At 41.9% G+C, this 24488-nt stretch overlaps 1 protein-coding gene across 1 annotated transcript; it reads left to right on the top strand.

Annotated features, from left to right (window-relative positions):
• Positions 1 to 29: 29 nt before the first annotated feature.
• On the top strand, positions 30 to 23501 carry slc4a8 (solute carrier family 4 member 8). Its single transcript, XM_031842831.1, has 25 exons — positions 30 to 334; positions 11524 to 11605; positions 12481 to 12633; positions 13094 to 13229; positions 14158 to 14318; positions 16076 to 16252; positions 16749 to 16831; positions 17415 to 17572; positions 17670 to 17757; positions 17881 to 18027; positions 18172 to 18272; positions 18830 to 19004; positions 19133 to 19266; positions 19373 to 19618; positions 19893 to 19998; positions 20351 to 20512; positions 20608 to 20721; positions 20820 to 20981; positions 21092 to 21343; positions 21448 to 21516; positions 22027 to 22200; positions 22295 to 22426; positions 22518 to 22621; positions 22874 to 22979; positions 23150 to 23501. Exons 1-25 carry the CDS (start codon positions 290 to 292, stop codon positions 23153 to 23155), a joined length of 3273 nt encoding a protein of 1090 aa, XP_031698691.1. The 5' UTR covers positions 30 to 289; the 3' UTR covers positions 23156 to 23501.
• Positions 23502 to 24488: the final 987 nt, after the last annotated feature.

Here is a 24488-nt window from a genome sequence, read left to right as displayed (position 1 = left end):
CGATGCTCTCTGCATCTTGCTCCCACAGCCACGACAGGAGGGAGGGGAGGTGGAAGCGCCGACGGGAGATCATCATAACACGGGGAGGGCAAAATTACGCTTTTCACCGATTTCCTCATCAGGAAGAGATGTTTAATCTCACCATGTCTGCGGAAACAGAAGCAACTGCTGTTGCCAACTCGTGACCGCTTCTTCAAAAGGTCCTAAAACAGCGCCGAGTGGCTGATCGCCCCTTGAGCAAGTCTCACCTGTATACTTCGTGAACACTGAGCAGGTTAACCCAAAAGCCATGAGCACGCCCGTCAACGACCCTGAGAGCATCCTGAGCTACCAGGTAAAGTGCCCTTTAAATGTGTAATGCATGGAGCGGTGCTTTGGCACAGACCTGCATGTACTCAAGCTCCAACAACTGTAGCCCTCAGTTTGAAATTCTTCAATAGAAATTCATAATTTGTCGTATTTCAGGAACTATTTATTGACAGAAATGGTCCCATCCGTTTTCTTTGCCCCTGTTGTATTTCCCCATGCATGTCATAGAATGCGGCAGTGTTTTAAATTGATCAGCTATTTGCACATTTTTTTTGTATAAGCGGACTATCGTTCTCCCTCGATACTAAGTTGTATTCGGTTTCTTACCCTGCAGAATGACGCTGTGTGCCGAGGATGTTGTTGATACTGATATTTTGGGACGCTAACACGTGCGGTAATGGTGAGCGTATGACATTGCGATGAACTGAGTTCTTTTTTTGGCTGTTCCTGAAGCACACATAAATGTGTTCCAGCCACGACGATTGCAGCAGAGTATTGATCAGATATCGATGTGTTGTAACCGCATTCAAATGTCAACTGCCCGTCCTGAAGTCGCTTGTGTGAGAGGAATAACAGGAACGGGTCAGTTTGATGGCTCTTTGCTTATTAAACAGCGTGCTATTTCCTAGTTACCCTCAAATGACCTTGACGCCATCCTTACACCGTGTACCACACTGATCAGCTTCTACTTTCCTACATGTGCGTTAATAGCCAATCCTGTCTGCAGGGGGAGGAAAGCCTGCAGTTAAATGAGGTTTTGAAGGTAAACATGGCATCATCCTTACTGTCTTGTTGATTTGTGATCCATTATCACATCCCGGGTCAGCTGAGGAGTTGGAGGGAAAAGAGAAAGCAGTGAACAAATGAACCAGCGAGCACACCTGGCTGTTGAAGCTGACACGCAGTAATGTTTGAAGCGTGATTGTAACATGCATGCAGTATCCCAGCGTCATGCCATTATGATGATATGTAATAACATCCGGTCTGGAGACAGGAGACAGATGGAAGAGGCCCAGAGGTGAGCTGGGAAGTCTCTTATATGATTAGACAGCTGTCTGGCAGGCAGGGGACATTTCCTGGGAAGCTCACTCTTCAAACATTAGGGTTATGCCAGTTAACTGTCACTACAGGAAACTTGTAAGTGTGTCCGTCCACTATTTCTGTGGCAGTCTGGTCAGTCAGCATGGACTGGGATCTTTGCCATTCTCTCCACCTGAAGCCAGTTGAAATGTTTGCCAAAAAGCCGCTGCTGAGGTGTCCCAAGTAGTGGGGAAGGTAATCCGTTTATTCGCTTGAGTAGAAGCAGCAATATGAAGATGTATAAATACTCAGCTTGTAAGTAAAAGTTCTGTGTTCAAAAATCCACTTCAGGTGCCAATGCAGAAGGACACCTATCCAGAGTGTTACATTCTTTATGTGTTGATTTATAAGCAGCACTTTGCAGCCGTAAAGTTGCTGGGGATACAGGTGGCCCTTAGCTGTCATAAGTACAGGACACCTTTATGGATTCTTTATTTATCGATTTATCATTTGCTCTATAAAATTTCAGTAATTACTGACAAACAGCCATCACAAAGTCCTCAAGCTGAAGGTGATCTCTTCAAATTCCTTGTTTTGTCTGACCAACTGTCCAAAATATATTGCTGTATTTCTAAAGAAGTACAGTTAAAAAGACTTATATCTGTGTCTCATCCCTTTGGTGAAATGGGACATTTTGAGCACAGAAAAATATTTTTGCAAGCAAAAAGATTATATTTTGTACAAAAATCTATTTTGAGCTCAACATGTTTGTTACAGTGTTTCCTTCATCCACATAAATGTTTATCATTGTGCACTTATGTGGTTATTACCAAACTTAATTTCTCTTATGTGCTTGAATTACATTTTTTTCTGTGCTCAAAATGTGCCATCACACGTTGTAATGTAACTCCATAAAGTACCAGTACCTCTGCTTTGCTCTTAGGTTGTTAAGTAAATACTGTAATTAGTTTTCACCTCCGGTGTTAAGATCTAGATCTGCAGTATAGGGTTGCATGAGCAAGTCCAACATGCAGTGCCGTAAAGGTACTTGTGACGGGCCCTGGTGCAAGTTAGTATGACAGACCCCGGTGCCCACTAGATACTAGTTATGAAGCACACACTGTTGGCAGGCAACTGTTTATAACGAAGCAAAGGAATCTAAATTAGGCCTGCTTACCTTCTCCTCAAGTTATTTTCTCTCTTTTCTCTCCTTACTGGCTCTTTTATGTTTGAAAAGCATGACTGCTAGTTTGGCATGATGCTGCGCTCACCTTGTCTCTACAGGTTAGACTAGCCACCATATATTGTATCGTCACATGATTGAATGCAGACTTGATATTGGACAACATCAACATACATATTACCCAGCAATCATCATTTCAGTGTTTATGACAAAAATACCAAAGACATGAAAAAAAATTTAATTGAATAGCTTTTTGTAATTCATTTATAGTAGATTAAGCAGGTCATTTTGTTATAGATTGCTACTATTCTACCCTCGAAAAAATTAAAACCATGACAGTCGGTTTGCTTCTAATTATTACAAAACATGTATTCCTCATTACTTAGTACATAGTACGTGTTATTAAAGAATAGCAAATCTAAGTAAAGAAAACAAACCCCAAGAGAGCTAATGTTTATGCAAATACGTCTAATGCCAAACTGCTGCTTCTTAACTGAAGGTGACAGTCAATGTTACACTTTGGATGTAATCATTCAGGAACTGTTGGACACTGTTCACTGAATGACTGACACCCCTCACAATGTGATAATCTGACTCGCACTGTATTTTCTCAAGTACAGGTACACAGTTACATTCAGGACAGCCTCTTGATTTTCAGTTTGAATTGAGCACGTTACAGTCCCATTGATGCCAAATGTATACATGCACCACAGAGGAGCACTGTATTGATAGGAGACAACTTCTTCAGTTACACCACTGATTCTTACACTGATTTTTATAACCATACGGAGATGGTTGTAAATCAAAGAGTAATGCAAACAACAAAACCAGGCACAGAGACACAATCACCATACATACCATACAATGCTATGACTATGCTGTACTATACTGAGCCAAATATGAAGAGCACAAAATCAAAGATGTGAGGGAAAATACTACAGTTTTTCATGGTGTCACTATCAGCCCCGATACTATAAGACAGTGACTCTCTTTCCAGTTTTGTAATAATTTATGACACTTCACATCATAAATTTGAGGCCCCCCCCCTACACGAGACTGTTTACTTTTTCCAATCATTTTACAGTAGCTTTCATTTTAATCAGTTTGGAGTCCTTTTTGGGGGTTAATCCATATTCACCTATCTGCTGAATAATTGTGTATTTTAAAGAGCAATACTGTATTGTACTGTTTTTTTACAAAGAGTCCTTCTAATGTAATCAGTCTGAGAAAGTCGCAATTTAATCTTTTAAAGTGCTCAATACTCCACATGATGTTTGAAACTGTTATAGTAATGCGACATGTGACCAAAGCCACCATTTAATGAGATTTGTTTAGTTTGCTTCGAGTAAAGATCCAGAGAGGTTTAATATGAGTTAACAAAAGTCTTCAAACAGTGTAGGTCCAGTTGCATTTCACACAAGTGTTTTAGGTATCATATGACCAGAGAATCATCCAGACACATGCAGTTAAGAGAGTTTTTGTTTTTGATTGAGAATATTCTTAAACAATTTATGGTCTCAATTTGATAACATACTTTGCAAAGTGTAACTCCAAAATCGGTTAAAATTATACTGTACCGTCGTTCACCCACTAAACTAACTAAGGCTGCAGTAATCTGTCTGTAAAGAAAACAATTAGAGAGCGAGGGCTGTGGAGAGAAAGAATTGTATGTGTGGCAAAAAAAAGGTGCGAATGACTCATGCTACCCGTGGGCTGAAGCAGTCAAAACAACCACCCCTTTCATCCTATCTCCTGCAGCTCTCTCCTCTCCTAGTTCACTTATTCACCAGTACCTCTTCCTTTCATCCATTCATGTTAACCCCTCCTCTGAGTGAAGCACCGTCACATGTGTCTCTACAGCAGATTAGTGATGGTGCAATGAAGGGGCAGCGGTAGCCTGCTGCTTTGGCGGCGAGCGTCAACAATGCCTCTCAGACACGAAGCCGTCTGGTCTGGAAGTGACAGGCCCAGTTGTCTGAGTCAGGATCTGTGTCCCTGTTGTCAGTTCAGGTGCTTCTGGGAAGGGAGGAGCGAGGGGTCAGCATCCAAAAAGGTTCCATGGACTGAAACAGAAACAAATGTTCAACAAGTGCTTTGTTAGAATGAAAGATATCATCGTAGCAGTTGAGAGACATCTCAACTGCGACAGACATCTCGAATGACTCGGAAGCCCACAGCGGGCTGCTGAATCATGATGCACTTTTATTTATCTAAGGTACCATTCACTGTCTTGCAACGCTCACTGCTCATAGTTATTACATTCATACAGAGTGAAAGATATCCCTTAATGAACTTGCTCTGACAACAATACTATGTGCTCACACAAAAATAATTCCTGCTTCTTTCTTAGCCAAACTACACGGTGTCTGTCATGTGTGTTGTCCCTCTGAATTCCAAACGTCTCCATATCAGCCCTCTGAAGCTCCTCTCACAGCTCCCTCACAGTCCTGATAGAGTGAAAGGACATTTTATCGCAGCACATTGATTGCCCCTCTTAGTCCGGAGACTGGGATGCAAATCATTGCTGCTCTATTTGTTCAGGGCGATGACCAGTTCAATCGGTTTCACTGTAATGCACTTTGACATTACTTTCTGATTTTGCCCAACTTGTTTTATCTCTGAAGAATTTTGAACTGAAAGAATTACAGAAGAGCTTTAACTGCTCACTGACAACAACACCTGGATTGGTTTACTGGGCAGCAAAGTCTCCTAGGAAAAAAATGTTTTGGTCATACAGCAGTAGTCTGAGAATGTATGAGGATTTCTCTTCTTTACATGCTGTAGGTGATTCTCAACTTGCAGTTTACATATCACACCAAGGAATGCACCTGTGTGTGTCCACAGTCACTTTCTGCATCATAAGTAGGACACTGTGTGAAGTATCTTAATTCTGCTCTGGGAATCTAACGTCTTTCTGGGACAATCTGCCCTGCCAGAAAAATCATCTTGTTTTTGTTTAGTTATCAAACGTAGGCGAGTGATAGCAGCTCTCTATTTTTGGCCTCTACATGCAGAGACACTAGATTGGGGTGCTTAAAGGCACTGTGCATTCATAGAAGGATTAGTTTATGTTAGATTATCATCAATAACTAAATAATGTGAAAATGTGTCATTATAGACAAAACATTTCAAGGATAGGGTAACAAATAGGTACCCACATCAACATTTAAATGTGTTTTGCTTGCTGTAGCCTAATCATTCCCCCTGTACATATTAGCTATTAACAGAGCCATTCCTAACATGCTTCCAAGTGATGTGGGACAAAATCCTTGTTTTGTGCTATATACATTCCAAAGTTTATCTAAAGCTTATATGAGCAGTCTGAGTTAGACAAATGAAGTGTCAACGTTTCTTTTTAGCACAAAATCCCCTTGTTTCTCCACCACAGCTCAAAAAGCAAACGCTGTCTGTGGAAACACAAAGAGGGAATTTCATACTAAAACGACTAACTTTGGAAGATACCCACTTGATTTGAAGCCACATATTTTCTGTACACGAAACGAGCACTGTGAATTTTGTCCCCCATCACATACATTGAAAGAGCATTGGAAATGGATCTTTTAATGCCTCTTACGAACAGGAGGAATTAGTTCAGTAAGGAAAAACTGTTTCTGCGCATACGAGCAACGTATTATTATTTTACGACAGACTTGAAAATTTGAACCCAATCATTTAATAGCATCACTGTGGAAAGATCTGAAGGGGCAAACTGAATATTTTGGGCCACAAATACCTGTGCCATGTAACGTGCCACTAAACCAAAACTTAACTGGAGCAAAATATCAAAGAGTTAGAATACAGTGCTCTTTTAAGCTGTAATGTTTATTTTTTTCCTTTTGTAAATTCACATGATCCTCAGGCACTATAATGTGCTTCTTTTCACATATCCAACCACGAGGCAGCTCCAATGCGTTTCCCACGGGTGGAAACTCAAGGACAGGAATCCATTTTGGGGCTAGTTGTGGACCGCCTCTTTGGTGCAGTGGCAGTAATCTGTGTGGAAAATTATTTTGGAGTCATAAACCCTCCCAAGCACTGAGAGTGATCTGAAGCTTGAGGACAAGAGTGGAGGAAAAAGGGACTGTTACCAGGTGATAGAACCAGGCAGCAGATCACAAATGCTGTGCCCTGTCGGTGGTTAATCACGCACACGTGCATGCTTTGGAGGTCACAGATGTGCTCACCCATAGAGAGAGAGTAACCTAAAGTGCCATGTGAGCTTTTAATTAGCTGAAGCCCATAATGTGACACAAGGGAGGTGAGGTATGAACAACAGGGAACCATTAACCCGTTAAAAAACACATACCTGCATGCGTTCGCCATTAAGAAGGTGTTGAACTGTGACTACCGGCTGTGAGTCATATCGTGTTATGGAGAGCTTGGACTCAGGAGAAGGACGATCATATCCATGGCATTGACAACACCGTAGTGTAATCTGATAAAGATGACCTAAAAGAAGATTTTTATTTTCTGTTACGTCGTTCTCTGACAAAAAAATCCACCCACTCTGTAGTTCATTTGTAATTGAGTGAGGAGTTGACTTTCCTCTTATTTCTGTTTGTGTGTGTGTGTGTGTGTGTGTGTGTGTGTGTGTGTGTGTGTGTGTGTGTGTGCACCATATGGATCCAAACTAATTGATGATTCGATGATCTACAATGCTTTCTGGGGCAAAGAGCTTTTAGAGTCTCTCTCTCTCTCTCTCTCTGTCTCTCTCTCTCTCTCTCATCCATTCTCTCTTGTTGTGTGTGTATGTTTGGTAAAGCTCCAGTTCTAATGGACCCAACTGCCTCCAGCCTGAGCCCAAACCCACACACTGCATAGCAGCCCTAATTCACCAGCCACAGCTGCACTGACTGATAACACTAGCTCTGTGTGTGTGTGTGTGTGTGTGTGTGTGTGTGAAGCAGGATTACATGTGAGAGCAGGAAGAGATTCACCCAGTGGAGGGTTGGCATGCACAGGATTGTTTGTTATTTTAAAGAGCTATAATCAATAATCATCACTTGAATCTGAAGCTCCACTTGACTTTGCGGAGCTTTATAGCATGTTTAAGCTCAATGTTTAGCAACTTTATGGTATGTTTCATACTTACCGCTCTCATAGTGCCGTTTAGACCGTAGCAGGCAGATGTTTTCAGCAAGAAAGTTTTAAAAACTCACTGTACACTCTGTAATAATGACTTGGACATTGTGGTGCTACACTTCACTTAGTACAGTTTTTTACGTTTGTCATAGTCTTTTCTTAGAATGAGAGAAAGGAGAAATGTTTGGTGTCAACACTTCACAAAAGTATATTCTAACCCAGCAGAGTGAATGGGGGATCATTCTTATTTACAAAGACTAGTGCAATGCTTGGTCTGTGGTGTTGCTGCTTGCAGCTTTCTCGAGAACCGCTCACAAAAAACAATGTCACTCTCAACACTGTGCTTCCTGCCATGACATAGTTGCGTCACACACTCAAGTTGCAGCTACTCACAGTCAGAAACAACAGTGAAATACACCTCGATTCACATGGGAAAAAAACAGGGGCAGACTTTACGATTAGGCAAGGTAGGCTTGAATAGCTGTAGAATTATTATGATGTTTAGATATGAAAAATATTGAATTATGTTACTATTCTAACTCAATGTACAAAGTACTACTGTGTAACTTAGAAAATATGCAACTCAACTGTATACCTCCTTACTTTGCACTTTGAAGGAGGAGGAAATAGGTAGAGCATGCGCCCCCTATTGGCTGGGTCCATGGCAGCGGCCCGGGTTCAATAACGTTTGGCGACCCTTTACCGTGTGTCATCCCCTCTCTCTCCCCCGTTTCCTGTCATCTTCCAGGTTCTCTCATAAAAAGGCAATAAAAGCCCTAAAAAATTTTTGAGTATACCTTTTTTAACATTCCCAGTACCAACATTCTCAGTTACCGAAAGGGTGAAAAGTAAAGGAAGATGGCGTTTGTATGAGCCCAAAAATCACTAAATCCGCAGCTGAAAAACACATGCAAGTCGTGGTGTCTCACGGTCAGAAACGTTTGGTGAAATACACCCATGTGACATTAGCAGGTTTTGTCAATTATCCAGCAAATGTAAGTGCGGTGAATGTAAGTCAGGCCCACTGCGAAAGATATACTGGAGTCAGTCTGCAGAGGCCTGAAGCCCCGCCGCTGCTGGACAGAGCTCTATTAGCTTGTTTATTCAAAGTTTATTAATATTGAACATGTCACATGTCCAAATTTGACCAAATTCGACACGGCACTCCCCTGGCTCCTCAGCAATACATCCGCCAAGTGTGAAGTAGGATGAGATTGTCGAGATATGCAAAGAACACGCAGACAAACAGAACGACAGAGATTACTTGGTTTATCGTTCGATGAAGAAGACATTTCACATACATGGTTTATATTCTAAAAATCAAGTGCTGGTTTAGAGCCTTGCTTAGGGGCACTTTGATGTATACACACATTCAAAAGCCTTCTTTTTCTGTCACTGCACTACCATCCCTTGCATAATCATAATTATAAAACCATGAGTCACATTCAGGGTTTGGCTCAAGCATGACTTCTTAATTAAGTGGCCTTATTCTTTACAAGGACAGAATTGCCTCCGGATTAAGAAGTGCTCAGTCATGGAAAGAAAAAATAAATCCCACAGCACTGATATGGTGGAGAAAGGAGGCAGGAAGGCAACGCCAGGCCACCCACACCTGTGAATTAAGTGCATGTCTTGGGATCCCAAAGCTGTTTTAAACTATTGTGTGAATTATAAGTGCCCGGCCGTGCTGACATTAGAGCGCTTGGTATAAAAAATAAAAAAACAATACAGGAAGATGTTTTACTCTGATTTCTTGCTTTTATGTCTGAACTGCATGTGAATTTGTTTTCCTTATCACAATCTAGTGTTAATATGCTTAGCTGTTCTGTTTTTGTAGCATGAAAGGCTAAAAGAATGGAACAGAAAACAAAAAACAGCTTAGGGACTTTAGTGTTAGTGTAAATACAGTCTGAAATACTCACACACACACACACACACACACACACACACACAGCACCATCCCCATTTATCACATTTCCTAACTGCAGGCGGAAACCAGCATGATTCAAAATTTTTTGTCAATATAGTGTTTTATCAGCCAAACCCCAGGAGAACTAAGAAAAATCACCGCTCGCTCTTCCTCCATACACACACTTGCAGTAATACACACAGTCATACATACACAGGATATTTTAGTGCAAATTTTGTTTTACGTCCTTGAAAAAACTGTAATAAAATAACCAATCAATCACATTAACAGGATGTATGGTTTTACACTTCTCATAAGCCAAACCATAATGTTTTTTCACCAGAATAAATGAGGATGCTGCTCCAACAGACCAAGACATTTTCATTTCCACTCCACTTATGCAACTCTCAGCTCTCGCCAATAGCACTTCAGAAGGACAAATTGTAATTATTTTTTCCTCTGTGGCCATCATGTAGCAGCCCGAGATGCCGCGTTCGCTGCTCTCTGGATATTGGAGTGACCAATTACAGTAAAAGACTGCATGACAGAGACTGTGGATCACAGTGTTTGTCCCTCAGTTTTAACCCTGAAAGTGACACTAATTGAATGATCTGTCATTATATACACATCCATCTTTTGATGGACACACAAGCAGGTAGCAAATATATATACATATATATTTTACAGGCACAACTGTAACCAAATTATGAGTTTTCGTTGTTGAACATTAACAATCTTATGTAGCTACTCCTCCTCTGTGACATTTCTCTCTCCATTCTCTGTCATTAAAAATATTTCATTTTCAAACTGATTCTTTTTTTTTTCAAGTCAGGTCAACACTCTACACTGTTAATCATTTTTTGAAGAGTGGGTGTCAGTTTTGCCACATGGCAGATATTTCAATCATCTGTAACAAATTCTGCCTTCGCCACCCTCACACACTCTTGCAAACACATCCAGTATGTACAGATCATGTGTTCAGAGTGGGCGGAAGCATCTATTATGTAGAGAGCTGCATTTATATACCAGTGTGCCTGTGAGCATCTCCATCAACTGTTTGCATTTATTTATAGATTTTTGCTATTGATTCTAACGACTGAAGCCAGCTTTTACCTATGCTGACACACTTTATGGGTAATGTCGCATCCGGCATCCAGATCTGTGTCAAAGGTTAGAGCAGAAAACAAAGGGTGGCATACTTTGGTTCAGTGGTACACACTCGCCGTCTTTAACAGCATGTGGGAGGTCACACAGATTAGAAATGAAAGATTTACTCTCGCTTGCACTAGAGGGATGAAGACAGATCCTGAAAACAGAGACGCTGCAGCAGCACAGACTTCCAGAGCCACAGTAGAGGTTCCCACAGCACTCTGCCCTCATTAGCATAGGACCAATACATGACCATGGATAACACTCGCCTCTGCACTTCGGCAAACACCACTGTTTCTGACAACGCCTCATGGCTGGGATAGTAAAACACAGTTGACATCCTGCGGCAGTCTCCCCACAGCAGCAACCCTTTAGGAATGTGGCTCTCTGCTAATTTGATTTGATTTGATTTGATTCCTCCTCGATATTAGAGCCTAGCACATTTCACAACTGACTCATGCTCTGCTTAACTCTGGCATGTGTGTGTGTGTGTGTGTGTGTGCGTGTGTGTGTGTGTGTGTGTGTGTGTGTTTGTGTGCCGCCTGCCTGTCCTTCTCTGGGTGTCTGTGCCAGACGGTCTGAGAATAGGCTGTCTGGAATTTGATGCACATTGATGAAAAGCTGTTGCCAATTAGTGGCTCTGTTACTGTGTGAGTAGTTTGTCTTTAACAGGACACTTCTGTATATAATGACCTTTTCACAGACCGATCTTGACGGGCTGAAGGTTTTCTACAAAGTTGAACTTTTTCCATAAGAACAATTTGGCTGCTGGACACAAAGGCCATAGTAAAGAAACTTGTAATCGGCACTGAATATCCCTAAAAAGAACAGTGGCATTATACTTACATGTGTCTTTGTGTGTATCCATCAGAGGCCAGATGAGGAGGTGGTGGTAGACCAGGGAGGGACCAGCTCAGTACTGAACATCCACTATGAGAAGGAGGAACTGGAAGGTGAGTAACATGCAGTGGAAAACACTGTTGAACCCTTTACTTAAAGTCCTTAAGTGTAGAATATTTCTGTGACTGTTTCAAATGGTTTTGATGGGATAAGCTTTTGTTTCTATTGCCCTCGGTCAGATATGAGTGTTTGTTGGGCAACATTTATCAAAAGATAAGATTATCATTTATGAAGAATGATGTCTTTTCACATCTGATATTGATATTGTTAATAAATGCCATGATTGAATAGAATATGTTTTCTATTTTTATTGTTTTACATGCCATTCAACCTTCACCTTTGGGTGATAAGGTTTGCAATTGACCAGTATGTCAGGGACACAGACAAACAACTGCAAACTCGATGGACAAATTTGTGTTTGTTATTATTAGCAGTGACAATAATCCTACTACTACTGCTAGTAGTATTAGTGTTTTATTCTAACAGTGCACAGTGCATTTAGTGCTTCTTGTTACCAACAACCTTCACAACTGCAGTTTGCAAGTTTTACCAGGTTTTGTTCCTTGGAAGTTGCCAAGAAGTAGAATGAAAAGAATGTGTTCAAAAACAAAAACATTTTAAAGGTACAGCACAAAACTGAAGAACTGATCTGATTAAATAGAAATAACAACAACAACAAAAACACTCTTAACATTCTCAAAGTCAAAGTTAAAAATGACAGTCCTGATGTGTTAAGTTGCAAACTTCATCAGATAACTTGCCAAGACATTCATTGTGAGATTTCTTTATTTACATTTACACAGTTTAGGAACACATCGAACAGCTCAAATGTTTACATATTTATTTTACAATAAATCATGACACTAAGTATCTGTATAAAACTATTACTCAGTGGTGAAAGTAAAATCTCGTCTCGCCTCTTTTTCAGGCCACAGGGCTCTGTTTGTGGGGGTTCGGATGCCCAGGCAGAGCCATCGTCACCACAAGGCTCACGGCTCTCGCCACCGCAAGAGAGACAGAAGGGCGGGAAGCATCGCGACACAGCAAAGCGAGGAAAGTGAGACGGCCACGTCCAGTCATGGTAACACACACAAAACCTCTTCTTCTTTGCTGACAGTGTCTTTTACTTTTCAAATGTTTCTTTAGGCGCATCCAGTGATTTCTCAGTCAAAGAGAGAGAAGGAAAATTACAAATTATTATTTGTTATACTGTCACGGCTCAGTGTAGAACACTTGCACATCCACCAGAGAGGAGGTGGTTGTTAAACAAAGCTTATCAATACTGCGGACACTTCACACACTTGCACACACACATACAGCACCCCAGGCTTAAATTGACAAGCCCACTAATTAGCTACCAAAGAGCAGGGACTAGTCAGCATGTTACATGTGTGTGTGCATGTGCTTAGGTGTGTTTGTGTTTGCGTGTGCATTTAAAAGGTGTGTATGACAAAGTAAGCAGTGTTGTGTGTGTTTGTGAAAGTCTTTTGAGAACCACTGTTCACCTCTCGTTCCTCCCTCACATTATCTCACTTCATCAGACACGCCGTCCCAGCGCGTCCAGTTCATTCTGGGCACGGAGGAGGATGCTGAACATGTGGCCCACGAGCTGTTCACTGAGCTGGATGAGATCTGTGTGAAGGATGGCAAGGATGCTGAGTGGAAGGAAACAGCCAGGTCAGGATTTCCCCTGGCAGCTTTTGCAACAATGCTTGGCAATAAAGCTTCTGACAGCCCAGCAGCTCTACAGCTGTAATTATATTAAAACTTAGTGGATCATTCTTTGATCCTTTTGCTCAAAGTGAAAAGCACCAAAGAGAGAAGAAAAACACTGCAGGTCATATGCAAAATCTCAGTTGCACATGCTAATTTCAAACCTTTCCCTTATATTGTGTGGATATTTATGTCAAAAGCATCTTTCCTGGGAGGGAATGGCGAAACCACAACGTAGCATGATGTGTGTTTGTGATGGGAAAACATATTATATTTTATAATTTAATGCTCCATCCTTCCTGTCTGCATTGATCTGGGCCTGTACTGATTAAAACTCTAAGAATTGCACTTAAAATGCTCTAAAGACCCAACATGGGAGTAAAACGTTCTTAAGACATATTCATCAAGCAACTCACTCCTACTTACAGTGTAGGAGTGACTATTTAAGAGCAACAAGTTATTAATCATGCATGAGAAGCCAATCAGTGACAAACAATTTGTGCTACTATTTTTGAAAGAATTGTGAAATCCTAAATATCATCATTGGAATTTAACATGGGAGACAATCTTAAATATATTTGTAATAAAAAATTGTAATTCATAAACAAGGGATTGAATAATATATGTATTTATATATCTCAGATACCAGATTTTTTTCTTTTTTTCTCAGAGTATTTGATTTATTGATTGCTGTCTGGATATAATGAGAATTTCAACAAAAATATCAAAACTATTTTAGAAGAAGATTACCATCCCTACTTCTTGAGCTCTCTTAAATTTAGGAGCATTTTTAAGTTGTAGGAAATTTGATGAGCAGAATTCAAAAGAAAAAAGTAATAACACTTCACCTTTACTCCTACTTGCAAACTTCTCGCCTGTCTTTACCTCGCAGGTGGCTGAAGTTTGAGGAAGACGTGGAGGATGGAGGGGAGAGGTGGAGCAAGCCCTATGTCGCAACTCTTTCCCTCCACAGCCTGTTTGAGCTCCGCAGTTGCATCATCAATGGCAGCGTGTTACTTGACATGCACGCTGACAGCATCGAAGAGATTGCAGGTGACAATTTTTCTAACTGACATGCATTCTTATCTCAGTACCAGAGCGCTGAATTACTGTCTTGAGATGTAAACACAAACAAGCACAACACTGTCTCGTGTCATTCCATACTTACAGTTCACCAGTGGCTGTAAAGACTTCAGCTGCATGTTTTTTCTGTGGTTGTGCTTTCCTAAAATACTGCAGCTGAACTTCTGTTGAACCTTATTTGCATCGAACTCTATAATTACATAAAGCTGCTGCCTGCACAGTTCAAGCTCATTTGCATGCAGAAACACGATTGGATAAGCACTGTTCATGTACGTGAATCACCCTAGTTTTAAAATCTGACAGATAAACAAATGATTTATATACGAATACAAACATTCACCCACAAACACACACAAAACTAAACAAATGCACAAATGTTTTAGCTGAATGCTTCTGCAATTCAAATTTAGGGTTCACGTTCTTGTCCATGCACCAAACAGACGCACTTGTACAGTACATGTACATACACACATACAAAAGATCACATGGTTCAAGGCTCCCTATCAATCAGTCTTCCTCATGGTCATATTATGACCCTGATTTACCTTGTTGCCTGCAATCATTCCTCTTCTCCAGCTCTCCAGTGCTCTTCTCACTTTCCTCTCTTGTCCATGTGACTCCTGCCAGCAGCACCTGGACTCAACAAGAGCAGCAAGATGGTAGACAAGATAGAGACAAAAAAGTTATTTATTTCTTTACTTGTTTGATTTTGAAAGCGTGGCAAAGACCAAGAGACTGTAATAGGAAATGCTTGAAGTAGCATAAAATGCGTATGCCAGGTATTATTGAATGTATCTCATTATCGTATGAGTAACTGATGGTCACCAGTCAAGTGATACACCGGAGGAGGCAGAGCTGTTGATGTAGTGTTAAATTAGAGGGGAAGTGTTCCATCCAGTGTGTGTGGAGGCTACGTTAGATGTAGCATTTGTGTGTTTTGATTTAATTTCAGGTGGTTCTCTTGTCACTGTCCTTGTTGATTATACTGGCGCTGAGCATCACATATTAAAGCGTGAAGCCTGAAGCGTGCTCAGAATTAATGCAGGCACTGCTAGTGTGTGTGTGTGTGTGTGTGTGTGTGTGTTTGTGTGTGTGTTTGTGTGTGTGTGTGTGTGTGTGTGTATCAGGCAGACACTTTGATTGAGTGTGGAGGAGGGAAGGAAATAAGGAAGGAAAGAGCTGGTGCTGACTCAGCAAGCGAAATAGAAAAGACTTGGAAGGGAGGAGAGCAGAAGGGGTGAGAGAGGTAAAGAGATGGTGATTATTCTCTGCAGTCCCAAATGACTTGATATGTTCACCACATACTGACTGACCACCTCCAACACGCACTTTCTTATCAGTACTGTGCCTTTACATTTTAATGACAGAAATTAAACCCGAAAAACTGAAAAAGGCAAATATGTCATAGTTCAAGGAAGGCTCTGTAGTTGGAGCACAGGGAATCTTAAATAGGTTATTAGCTAGTTTTTCTTTTATTGATCATAAATGGATTGAAGTTCTGGTCAAAATAGCACAGATTGGACCAAGGGATTTGTTTATTGGGTAACTTTACTAAACCCAATGCAATAAACCTCAAATAAATCTTGCTGGTCAATGCAAAAAAAAAATGGAAATCAGATGTCTCTCTCTCAATTGGAATGTGGCTCTCTGAAATAAATATTTGTATACCTTTAGAGAAAATAACTTCTTGTACTTATCATGCGTGTTTCTTTGTTCGTGTGTTGCAGACATGGTGCTGGACCACCAGGAGGCGTCCCATGAGCTGGACGACACTGTGAGAGTGAAGGTGCGTGAGGCTCTGCTGAAGAGACACCATCACCAGAATGAGAAGAAGAAGAACCTGATGCCCATCGTGCGCTCCATGGCTGAGGGAACCCGCAAACACTCAGAGACCCATCTGACAGGTGGGTGACAAACATTTCATTATCACAGATCATTTCTTGGTATGACTCATATGTAGGAATCCACTGTCATGGATTTAAACTATAATTAATTTTGTACATCTGGCTACAGAAACAGAAAGTCTTGGAAATATGACTTATAATTACTTAAGTTAGAGACAGGTCTGCTTGATATGATAATTACATAAGATTTACATAAGATTTAAGATTTAGACAAACTAATAAAAGTAGACATAGAGGAGACTAAAAGCAACAAGACTAAGTAACAGACAGACACATACAAAAGCAGGATTTCTAAGCAGTGACATTTAATGCTTTCAGAAACTGACTGCCAAAGCCTGTTTCCGAACAAATGGGCGATATATTGGCGGCTAAGCCTAACTGGCGTTTTTCTTACTTTGCACTTGGCAGGCCGATAGATATTTGCACTAACTCAGATTCTCTCTCTCTGTCTCTCTCTCTCTCAAACACACATACACACACCCTTACTGTCTAACAGGGTCAGCCACATCTCCCCACCCTCCGGCAGCTACAGAACCCGCCAAGAATGGTGGCGGACAGGACGCCACTCAAACAAGCAAAGTAAATAAGCAGGCAGTCATTAATGTGCTGCAGTTCGTTCAGTGCACAGTTTACATTTATCGGTAGATGTTGTGAAGGCCACAATAGAACTTGAATATAAAAAAGGGTGGATTAACACTTCGGACAACAGCAGTGTTTTTTGCTTGTATATTTGTTCGATACGTGTCTTGTAGCACCCTGCTATCTATAATCAATGTTTGGTGCACTGTGCTGTCAACAATTAGGAAACAACAGGAAAACTACATTTGTTCAAAGTGCATCTCACAGCAGCAGCTCATCGCTGCAACACTGTGAAGTACAGCCACAAAGGGCAAAGATGAAAGCTTCCATTTAGCCATTAATTTCCACCAGGGATTTTAGTGCATATCTGGACACTGATATCTGTATCCTGAGCACTGAAATGCTAGCTAGGTTCTCTGGCATTCTGCTGCACCTGTGGTGGGACAGCTTTATGTACATTAAAGACATTTATATTTGCATTGTTAGTTCTGAAGTTACAGGATGCAAGAATCTCAGTGCACCGCTGGAATTAAGTCTTTTTTTGTATTCTTAACTAAAGTTAACTTCTGACTTGTCTCACCAGGTTGACACGCACTTTATGAAGAAGATCCCAGAGGGTGCAGAGGCCTCCAATGTATTGGTGGGAGAACTGGACTTCCTGGAGAGGCCCATTGTGGCCTTTGTCCGCCTCTCCCCTGCTGTGCTGCTCACCGGACTCACTGAGGTCCCCATACCTACCAGGTAGACGGCCACCATGGTTAAGTCCTGAAATCAAATGTCAATATCAGTAATCCGGGAATGCTTGATATACTCTAAATCATCTGCTGACAAATATCAGGTTCCTCTTCATTCTCCTGGGCCAAGATGGAAAGGCTCAGCAATACCACGAAATTGGACGCTCTATGGCGACCATCATGACAGATGAAGTAAGAAAGCTCTGCCAAGTCAAATCTAACTAAGAAACTTTCACAGAACAAATCAAATCCCAACATCTGTATTGCGATGGCAGGCAGTTAAGCTTCCCCTGCCCTCACTTTTGTCTGGACCAGATCTTTCATGATGTAGCCTACAAGGCAAAGGACAGAAGTGACCTGCTGGCTGGGATAGATGAGTTTCTAGATCAGGTGACGGTTCTGCCACCAGGAGAGTGGGACCCCTCCATCCGCATTGAGCCCCCAAAGAGTGTCCCCTCTCAGGTACACAGATGTGATGAGATTTACTCTTTAGGTTTGAATTTTAGCTAGAACTTAGATGCAACCAAGAGTGGATGTATATGTATGTAAATGTTGAGCTTTTTTTATTTATTTGTCTGTTCCTGGACTGGTATTGGGTACCTGCAGGAGAAGAGAAAGATACGAGGAGTCCCTAATGGCACAACCTGCCAGGTAGAGGAAGAACTACATGCTGAGCACCACGGACCAGAGCTACAGAGAACGGGAAGGTGAGCTGTTATCTGCAGGTTAATTACACAGGCTTGTTGCTTCAGTAATGGCTTCTATAATACAAGGTTAATACACAACAATACAGACAAATTCAGGTTTCAAAAATAAAAATATTTGATCCCCACAACTGGGAAATAACATAGATGTAGACAGATATGCTGTCTTCCAAACAGGCTGTGGAGAACATGGATTTAGCACCTGTTTTGTTTACTGAAGGGATATGTGGAAGCCCGGGGTGAGTTAGCACTCTCCAGTTTGTCAGTGGCTGGCGCTAAAGAATCTAAACTTTGATTTGTGAGGAGCTGACGTGGGATAAGAAAGTGACAACCCAAGTGTGATAGCCTAAAAGAAAAAAGCATGCACCAAAACACTCTTCCTTTTATTTCTCAAAGGTCACTGAAAATCTTGTTTTTAAACCTTGATGCAGTGATGTAGAATTGTATTCTAGGACACTTGGGTGTGTCAGCTTGATATTATATCTCTACATATCTATTTCTTCACCAGATTGTGTTCTAAACTGCCGCGCCCCTCTTTTTTTGTTGCGTACTGTGATCAGGTTGTTTGGTGGTCTGATACTGGACATCAAGAGGAAAGCTCCGTTCTATCTGAGTGACTTTAAGGATGGTCTTAACCTCCAGTGTGTGGCCTCCTTCCTCTTCCTCTACTGTGCCTGCATGTCTCCTGTCATCACCTTTGGAGGACTGCTGGGGGAGGCGACAGAGGGACGCATCGTAAGGGCACAAACACACTCAGACACAGTAACGTACTGCAGTGGGATTGGAAGATTATGAATAGTATGGACAGTGTACATGTTACTGAATACGAGACATACACTCTGTATTTCCACCATGTGTTGTAGAGTGCCATAGAGTCCTTACTCGGTGCGTCTATGACTGGAGTAGCCTACTCTGTGTTTGCTGGTCAGCCTCTCACCATTCTGGGCAGCACAGGTCCTGTGCTGGTTTTTGAGAAAATCCTCTACAAGTTCTGCAAGTATGTATTACAACAACCTGTCTGTGACATTTGTATCATCACCACTGTAGTCGTCGGTTAACTGGTTATGTATTCCCTGTATTCTTCTCTTCTCTTTTCACATCAGGGACTACGACCTGTCCTATCTGTCTCTGAGGACTTGCATCGGCCTGTGGACGGCCGTGTTGTGTTTGATTCTGGTTGCCACTGATGCGAGCTCTCTGGTGTGTTACATAACTCGGTTCACAGAGGAGGCCTTTGCCGCCCTGATCTGCCTCATCTTCATCTACGAGGCCTTGGAAAAGCTAATCCACCTGGGAGAAGTCTACCCCTACAATGCAAACAGTGATCTCGACAAACTCACACTGGCGTAGTGAGTAACACAATTTTCACTTTGCTGGCTCATATGGCAGATTTTTCATTTTTCATTGTTTGTTGTCCTTTAAGAATATACAGCTGTCGTTCTCTCTACAAGCCTCTCTTCACATTGTGGCTTCACCTTTGTTCTCTCCACGTTTCTGCTCTTCTCTACAAGCCTTCAGATCACATCCTAGAATGCTGTTCCCTTCATGTCTGGCCTAATTTTAGTGATAAAAGCCTGCAAGCCCAGTTTTGTAAATCTGTGTTGTGCTGTCTATTCTCTGTAGCTGTAGGTGTGCAGAGCCTGATAACCCCAGTAATAAAACCTTACAACTGTGGAGTGCGAGAAACATCACAGCAGCTGAAGTACTCTGGACCAACCTTACTGTCAAGGTAATGTAACTATGTGGAAGCACACACACTCTGACACCTAATCTCAGTGTAACTTCCACATGAGCACACACTGCTTTTGCTCCAACAGGTTTACTTTTGTTAACATTCAACTAACCCACTCACCTTCCCGTGGGCAGCTCGCCTGACAACACTGACAAGGACATCTAATTGACTAACCTTTCACTGCTGTGTGTATAACTGAGCACACTAAAAGCTTGTCTTGTTTCTTTAAGCTTTGTAGACTCCTTCCTGTCCGTCATATAATTTAGATAAAACAGCCTTTTGATTTATTTTTACTAGAGTCAACTCAGGCAATTTTGTTCTAATGTAACCGATCTGTAAATCTCTACAGGAGTGTATCAGTCAGCAGGGCCACTTTGTTGGGACAGCATGTGGCCACCATGGCCCCTACACGCCAGATGTTCTCTTCTGGTCCACCATCTTGTTCTTCTCGACTTTCTTCATGTCTGCCTTCCTCAAACAATTCAAGACAAGTCGTTATTTCCCCACCAAGGTATTCGAAGTATATGACTGTGTCACCAGATATTCACAATGACATGCCACATTAGCAACCACCGATCCCTTGGTGTTGTTATCTCTCCTGCCCAGGTGCGATCCATGATCAGTGACTTTGCGGTGTTTCTCACCATTGCCGTCATGGTTCTGCTTGATTATGTCATTGGAGTCCCCTCCCAGAAGTTGAAGGTGCCCAGCAAATTCCAGGTATAGAGGAATTAATGATTCTAGTGCGGACCTTAATATGAACGCCACATGCTCATGTGTGAATCATGGCCTCACTCCTCTCTATTGTGATCTTCCAGCCTACCAGAGATGACCGAGGTTGGTTGATCAATCCAATAGGAAGCAACCCATGGTGGACAGTCCTGGCTGCAACTATTCCTGCTCTTCTGTGCACCATCCTCATCTTCATGGACCAACAGATAACTGCCGTCATCATCAACCGCAAAGAGCACAAACTGCTGGTAAGACAATATACATCTGCTTTGCACAGTTGTTTCCAACTGAAGCTGGTGACCTGCAAACTGTAGCTCAGTTATACGTGTACGTAACTGACCTTCTCTCTGGTTTGCAGAAGGGCTGTGGGTACCACCTGGACCTGCTCATCGTCGGAGTGATGCTGGCGGTGTGCTCCATCATGGGCTTGCCCTGGTTCGTAGCAGCCACGGTGCTGTCCATCTCTCACGTCAACAGCCTGAAGCTGGAGTCAGAAAGCTCGGCTCCAGGAGAGCAGCCTCGCTTCCTGGGCATCAGGGAACAGAGGCTCACTGGCCTGGTCATCTTCCTGCTCATGGGCTGCTCTGTATTCATGACTGGAGCTCTGCAGGTTAGTCAGACAAGCTATGCAATAATGCTGCTCCTCTCTGGCTGGGATATTTTGGATAATGTTTGTCATCAAAGCTCATTGATGTATTTTGTTTTTTTTCCCAGTTCATTCCTATGCCAGTGCTGTATGGTGTTTTCCTTTACATGGGAGTCTCTTCATTAAAAGGCATACAGGTAACGTGAAATGTGACACAGGAACAATATCCTTTATGGTAAAATATAAATATTTACAATAGAGCCACTGTAGTACAATTACAAAATGTCTGAATTTTGCACCCCCTGGTTGTAGTGTAGTGTGTTGTCATGTTTTTTACAGACCGGAACCTGTGAATAATTTGCAAGATGGAACAAACAGATATGTGTTCAACTTTTACTATATTCATACCTATTGCTTCAGCTGGGAGTCATTCAAATACAAAATGTCCGAGGTTATTCTTATACCCTCTCCATCTTTTTAATTTGGCTGTCCCTGTGACGCCCTCTCCTGATCTAATTAATTCCGTTCCATTTCAGTGAGGCCTGACAGTTGATTGTCAGACTAATCCAACTAAATGTGTCATTCATAAACACTTTCTCTCTCTTGCCATATTCACCACCTGTCTTCCTTCTCTGCTCTCATTAATTCATCTCTCTCCTTTTCCCTCTTTGTCTCTAACTTCTCCACCAACTGCGGTCACTTCTCAGTTCTTTGACCGTCTAAAGTTGTTCGGCATGCCGGCGAAGCACCAGCCAGACTTCATCTACCTGCGTCACGTCCCCTTGAGGAAAGTGCACCTGTTCACTCTGACACAGCTCACCTGTCTGCTGCTGCTCTGGTTCATTAAGACCTCACCTGCCGCTATCGTCTTCCCAATGATGGTGAGCTGGCAACCGCCAACGTCCTCTCTCTCTCTCTCTCTCTCTCTCTCCAAATGTCTTCCATTTAAAAAACGTTTTCCTCCTGTGCCTGAAGGTGCTGGCTCTGGTTTTTGTTCGCAAACTGCTGGACTGCTGTTTCTCCGACCGAGAGCTAAGTTACCTGGATGACTTAATGCCTGAGTGGAAGAAAAAAAACCTTGATGATGCCTCCAAATCGATAGAAGAGGTAGTCTGAATGGAATCTTGAAATACACAGATGAAAATAAATAAACATGCATCTATTGACTGCACGTTTGTGGCATTGATGTGTCTTGTAGGAATCACAGATTATGCTCAGTACAACGAAGGAAGACACAACTGCTGTTCAGATTCCCATGGAGAGTAGCAAGCCCGTCCAGACCCTCAAAGCACATGACCTCAGGTGAGCACACACACATGAACCCCCACACACACTCAAATGGACAGGATGGACATCAGATGATCAGAGTGGTAAGATTATGAGAGAAATGCTTCACTTTCCTGTCAATCTATATGTCTTGTTTGGTGTGTGGTGATCTGCTGTCAAGTGCACCATGTGAATACTAACACACTGAGACCTCTCCCGAAGCAACCAACTTACTCCCAACACTCTTCTTTCTGCTCTCACCCTCCTTTTCCTCTCCCTGCTCCTTAGGTGTGACCCCTCTGATATTAATATATCTGATGAAATGTCTAAAACCACCGTGTGGAAATCCCTCAACTCCAATCAAAAGGACATTTGTCCTGTAGCTGCTAAGAAGGCAAGGCCATACCCTCTTTTTCCTCACCCCGTTACCTGGAAATATTCCCGCTGCACATTGATGTCACTCACTTCTTTTGTGCTGCGCTATTGTTGCAATGATTGGTAATTGCAAATTGACTGCAGCCAAACTGCTGTGTTAATTCTGGATTTGTGTATTTTTCTCTGCAGGATTGAAGGGATTGCGTTCATAGACGAGTAAAAGATGTCCGCGGTCTTGACACACTGTAGTTCTGGACCACAGGACACTGCGATTTGGCTGCTTTGACCGTCAGCCACTTTAGTGCTTAGAGAAAAAGGTCTTGATGATTGCAACCAGCTAACAGCAACACATAATACTGTCCACAAGCATACAGACAAAGAGAACGTAGCACACGCACATAGATAGACATACACATGCACTTTTATCTTTGCGAGGACTAGAAATATTTTGAAAAGCGTATTTGTTTAAAATAAAAACTAAACTAATTCCAACTCTGATCCCTTGACTATGAACTAGCACCAACCTCAGCAACATTCATTTTATTTTGACCACTTAACCAGTTAGGAAAACCCTGGCCTCAACCATCATCTTCTACTTGAAGTTTTCTACTAAACCAGTCAGGGATGAAAGCCCTTAGTGATAAGTTCTGGCCTGTACACTAAAGCCTTTGGCTTTCCATCTTAGTTGTGAGATTGAAGGATGATATAAAGGAGGAAACTTTAAGGCATTCTCTTCTACAGCAGAATTCACCCGTGAGTATCAAATATATCAGTTTTAATTCATTTGTATCTAATAATGTGATTAAGAGACACATCCTGTTGCAGCCACAGTGACAGTAAATAATGAAAGACACTGTGACAGCTGCTGGTAATTTTACTGAGACGTTTGCTGATTCACACCTGACAGCCATGACTTTAATCAAAACTAATTGAGATGTAACATCTCAAACAGCCTCACACCACGACAGTTAGACAGTCAGTCATTGTCACTGGTCTGTCTATCTCCAAAAATGTCAGCCAAAAAGTCTGGATGGTTTGTTTTTAACTCATGGGACACAGCTGTTGTTTGTTTGGCATTGTCTGTAATTAGCTAACAGTTGCTATTTACACATCCAGAAGATTTGAAGCAGCATCAGCATTCTTTTTTTCCCTGATGAATGTATGTCCAATATTCACTCTGCTTTTAGCTCTGTTTTTTGTTTCTAGACCAACTCCTGGGAAAATGATGGTCTTTTTAGCTGCTAAATGCTGCACCAAGTTCACCAGCTAGTTGCTCACTTTGTGTATCAGCTGTTTGGTACTGAGCAGGTAGTTTACAGTGGATTGTTAGAGTAGTTTCGCCAAAAACAGCTGCCTGTTGCAGGTAAAAACAACCCTACGAGAGCCGTAAGTGTGAACTAAAACAGTAAAGTTATGGGCTAAGAGCAGAGGGATACTGCAGAGTTGGATGATCACTAGCGACCCCATTCAAATAGAACTAGTCATGTGATCACTGTTAATTATAAAAATAAGAACAGACGCACAAAGA

The sequence above is a fragment of the Anarrhichthys ocellatus genome, unplaced genomic scaffold (assembly GCF_004355925.1).
Source record: "Anarrhichthys ocellatus isolate YVR2014 unplaced genomic scaffold, GSC_Weel_1.0 scaffold1, whole genome shotgun sequence".
Taxonomy (NCBI): Eukaryota; Metazoa; Chordata; class Actinopteri; order Perciformes; family Anarhichadidae; genus Anarrhichthys; species Anarrhichthys ocellatus.
This window is presented reverse-complemented; position numbering and strand designations above follow the sequence as displayed.

Excerpts from the sequence above, each read along its gene's own strand:
- slc4a8 (XM_031842831.1), top strand. The coding sequence starts at position 290 with ATGAGCACGCCCGTCAACGACCCTGAGAGCATCCTGAGCTACCAG. Across the intron at positions 18,028-18,171 it reads CAAAGAGTGTCCCCTCTCAG|GAGAAGAGAAAGATACGAGG; the intron begins GTACACAGATGT and ends GGGTACCTGCAG. Across the intron at positions 22,622-22,873 it reads CTCAAAGCACATGACCTCAG|GTGTGACCCCTCTGATATTA; the intron begins GTGAGCACACAC and ends CCTGCTCCTTAG.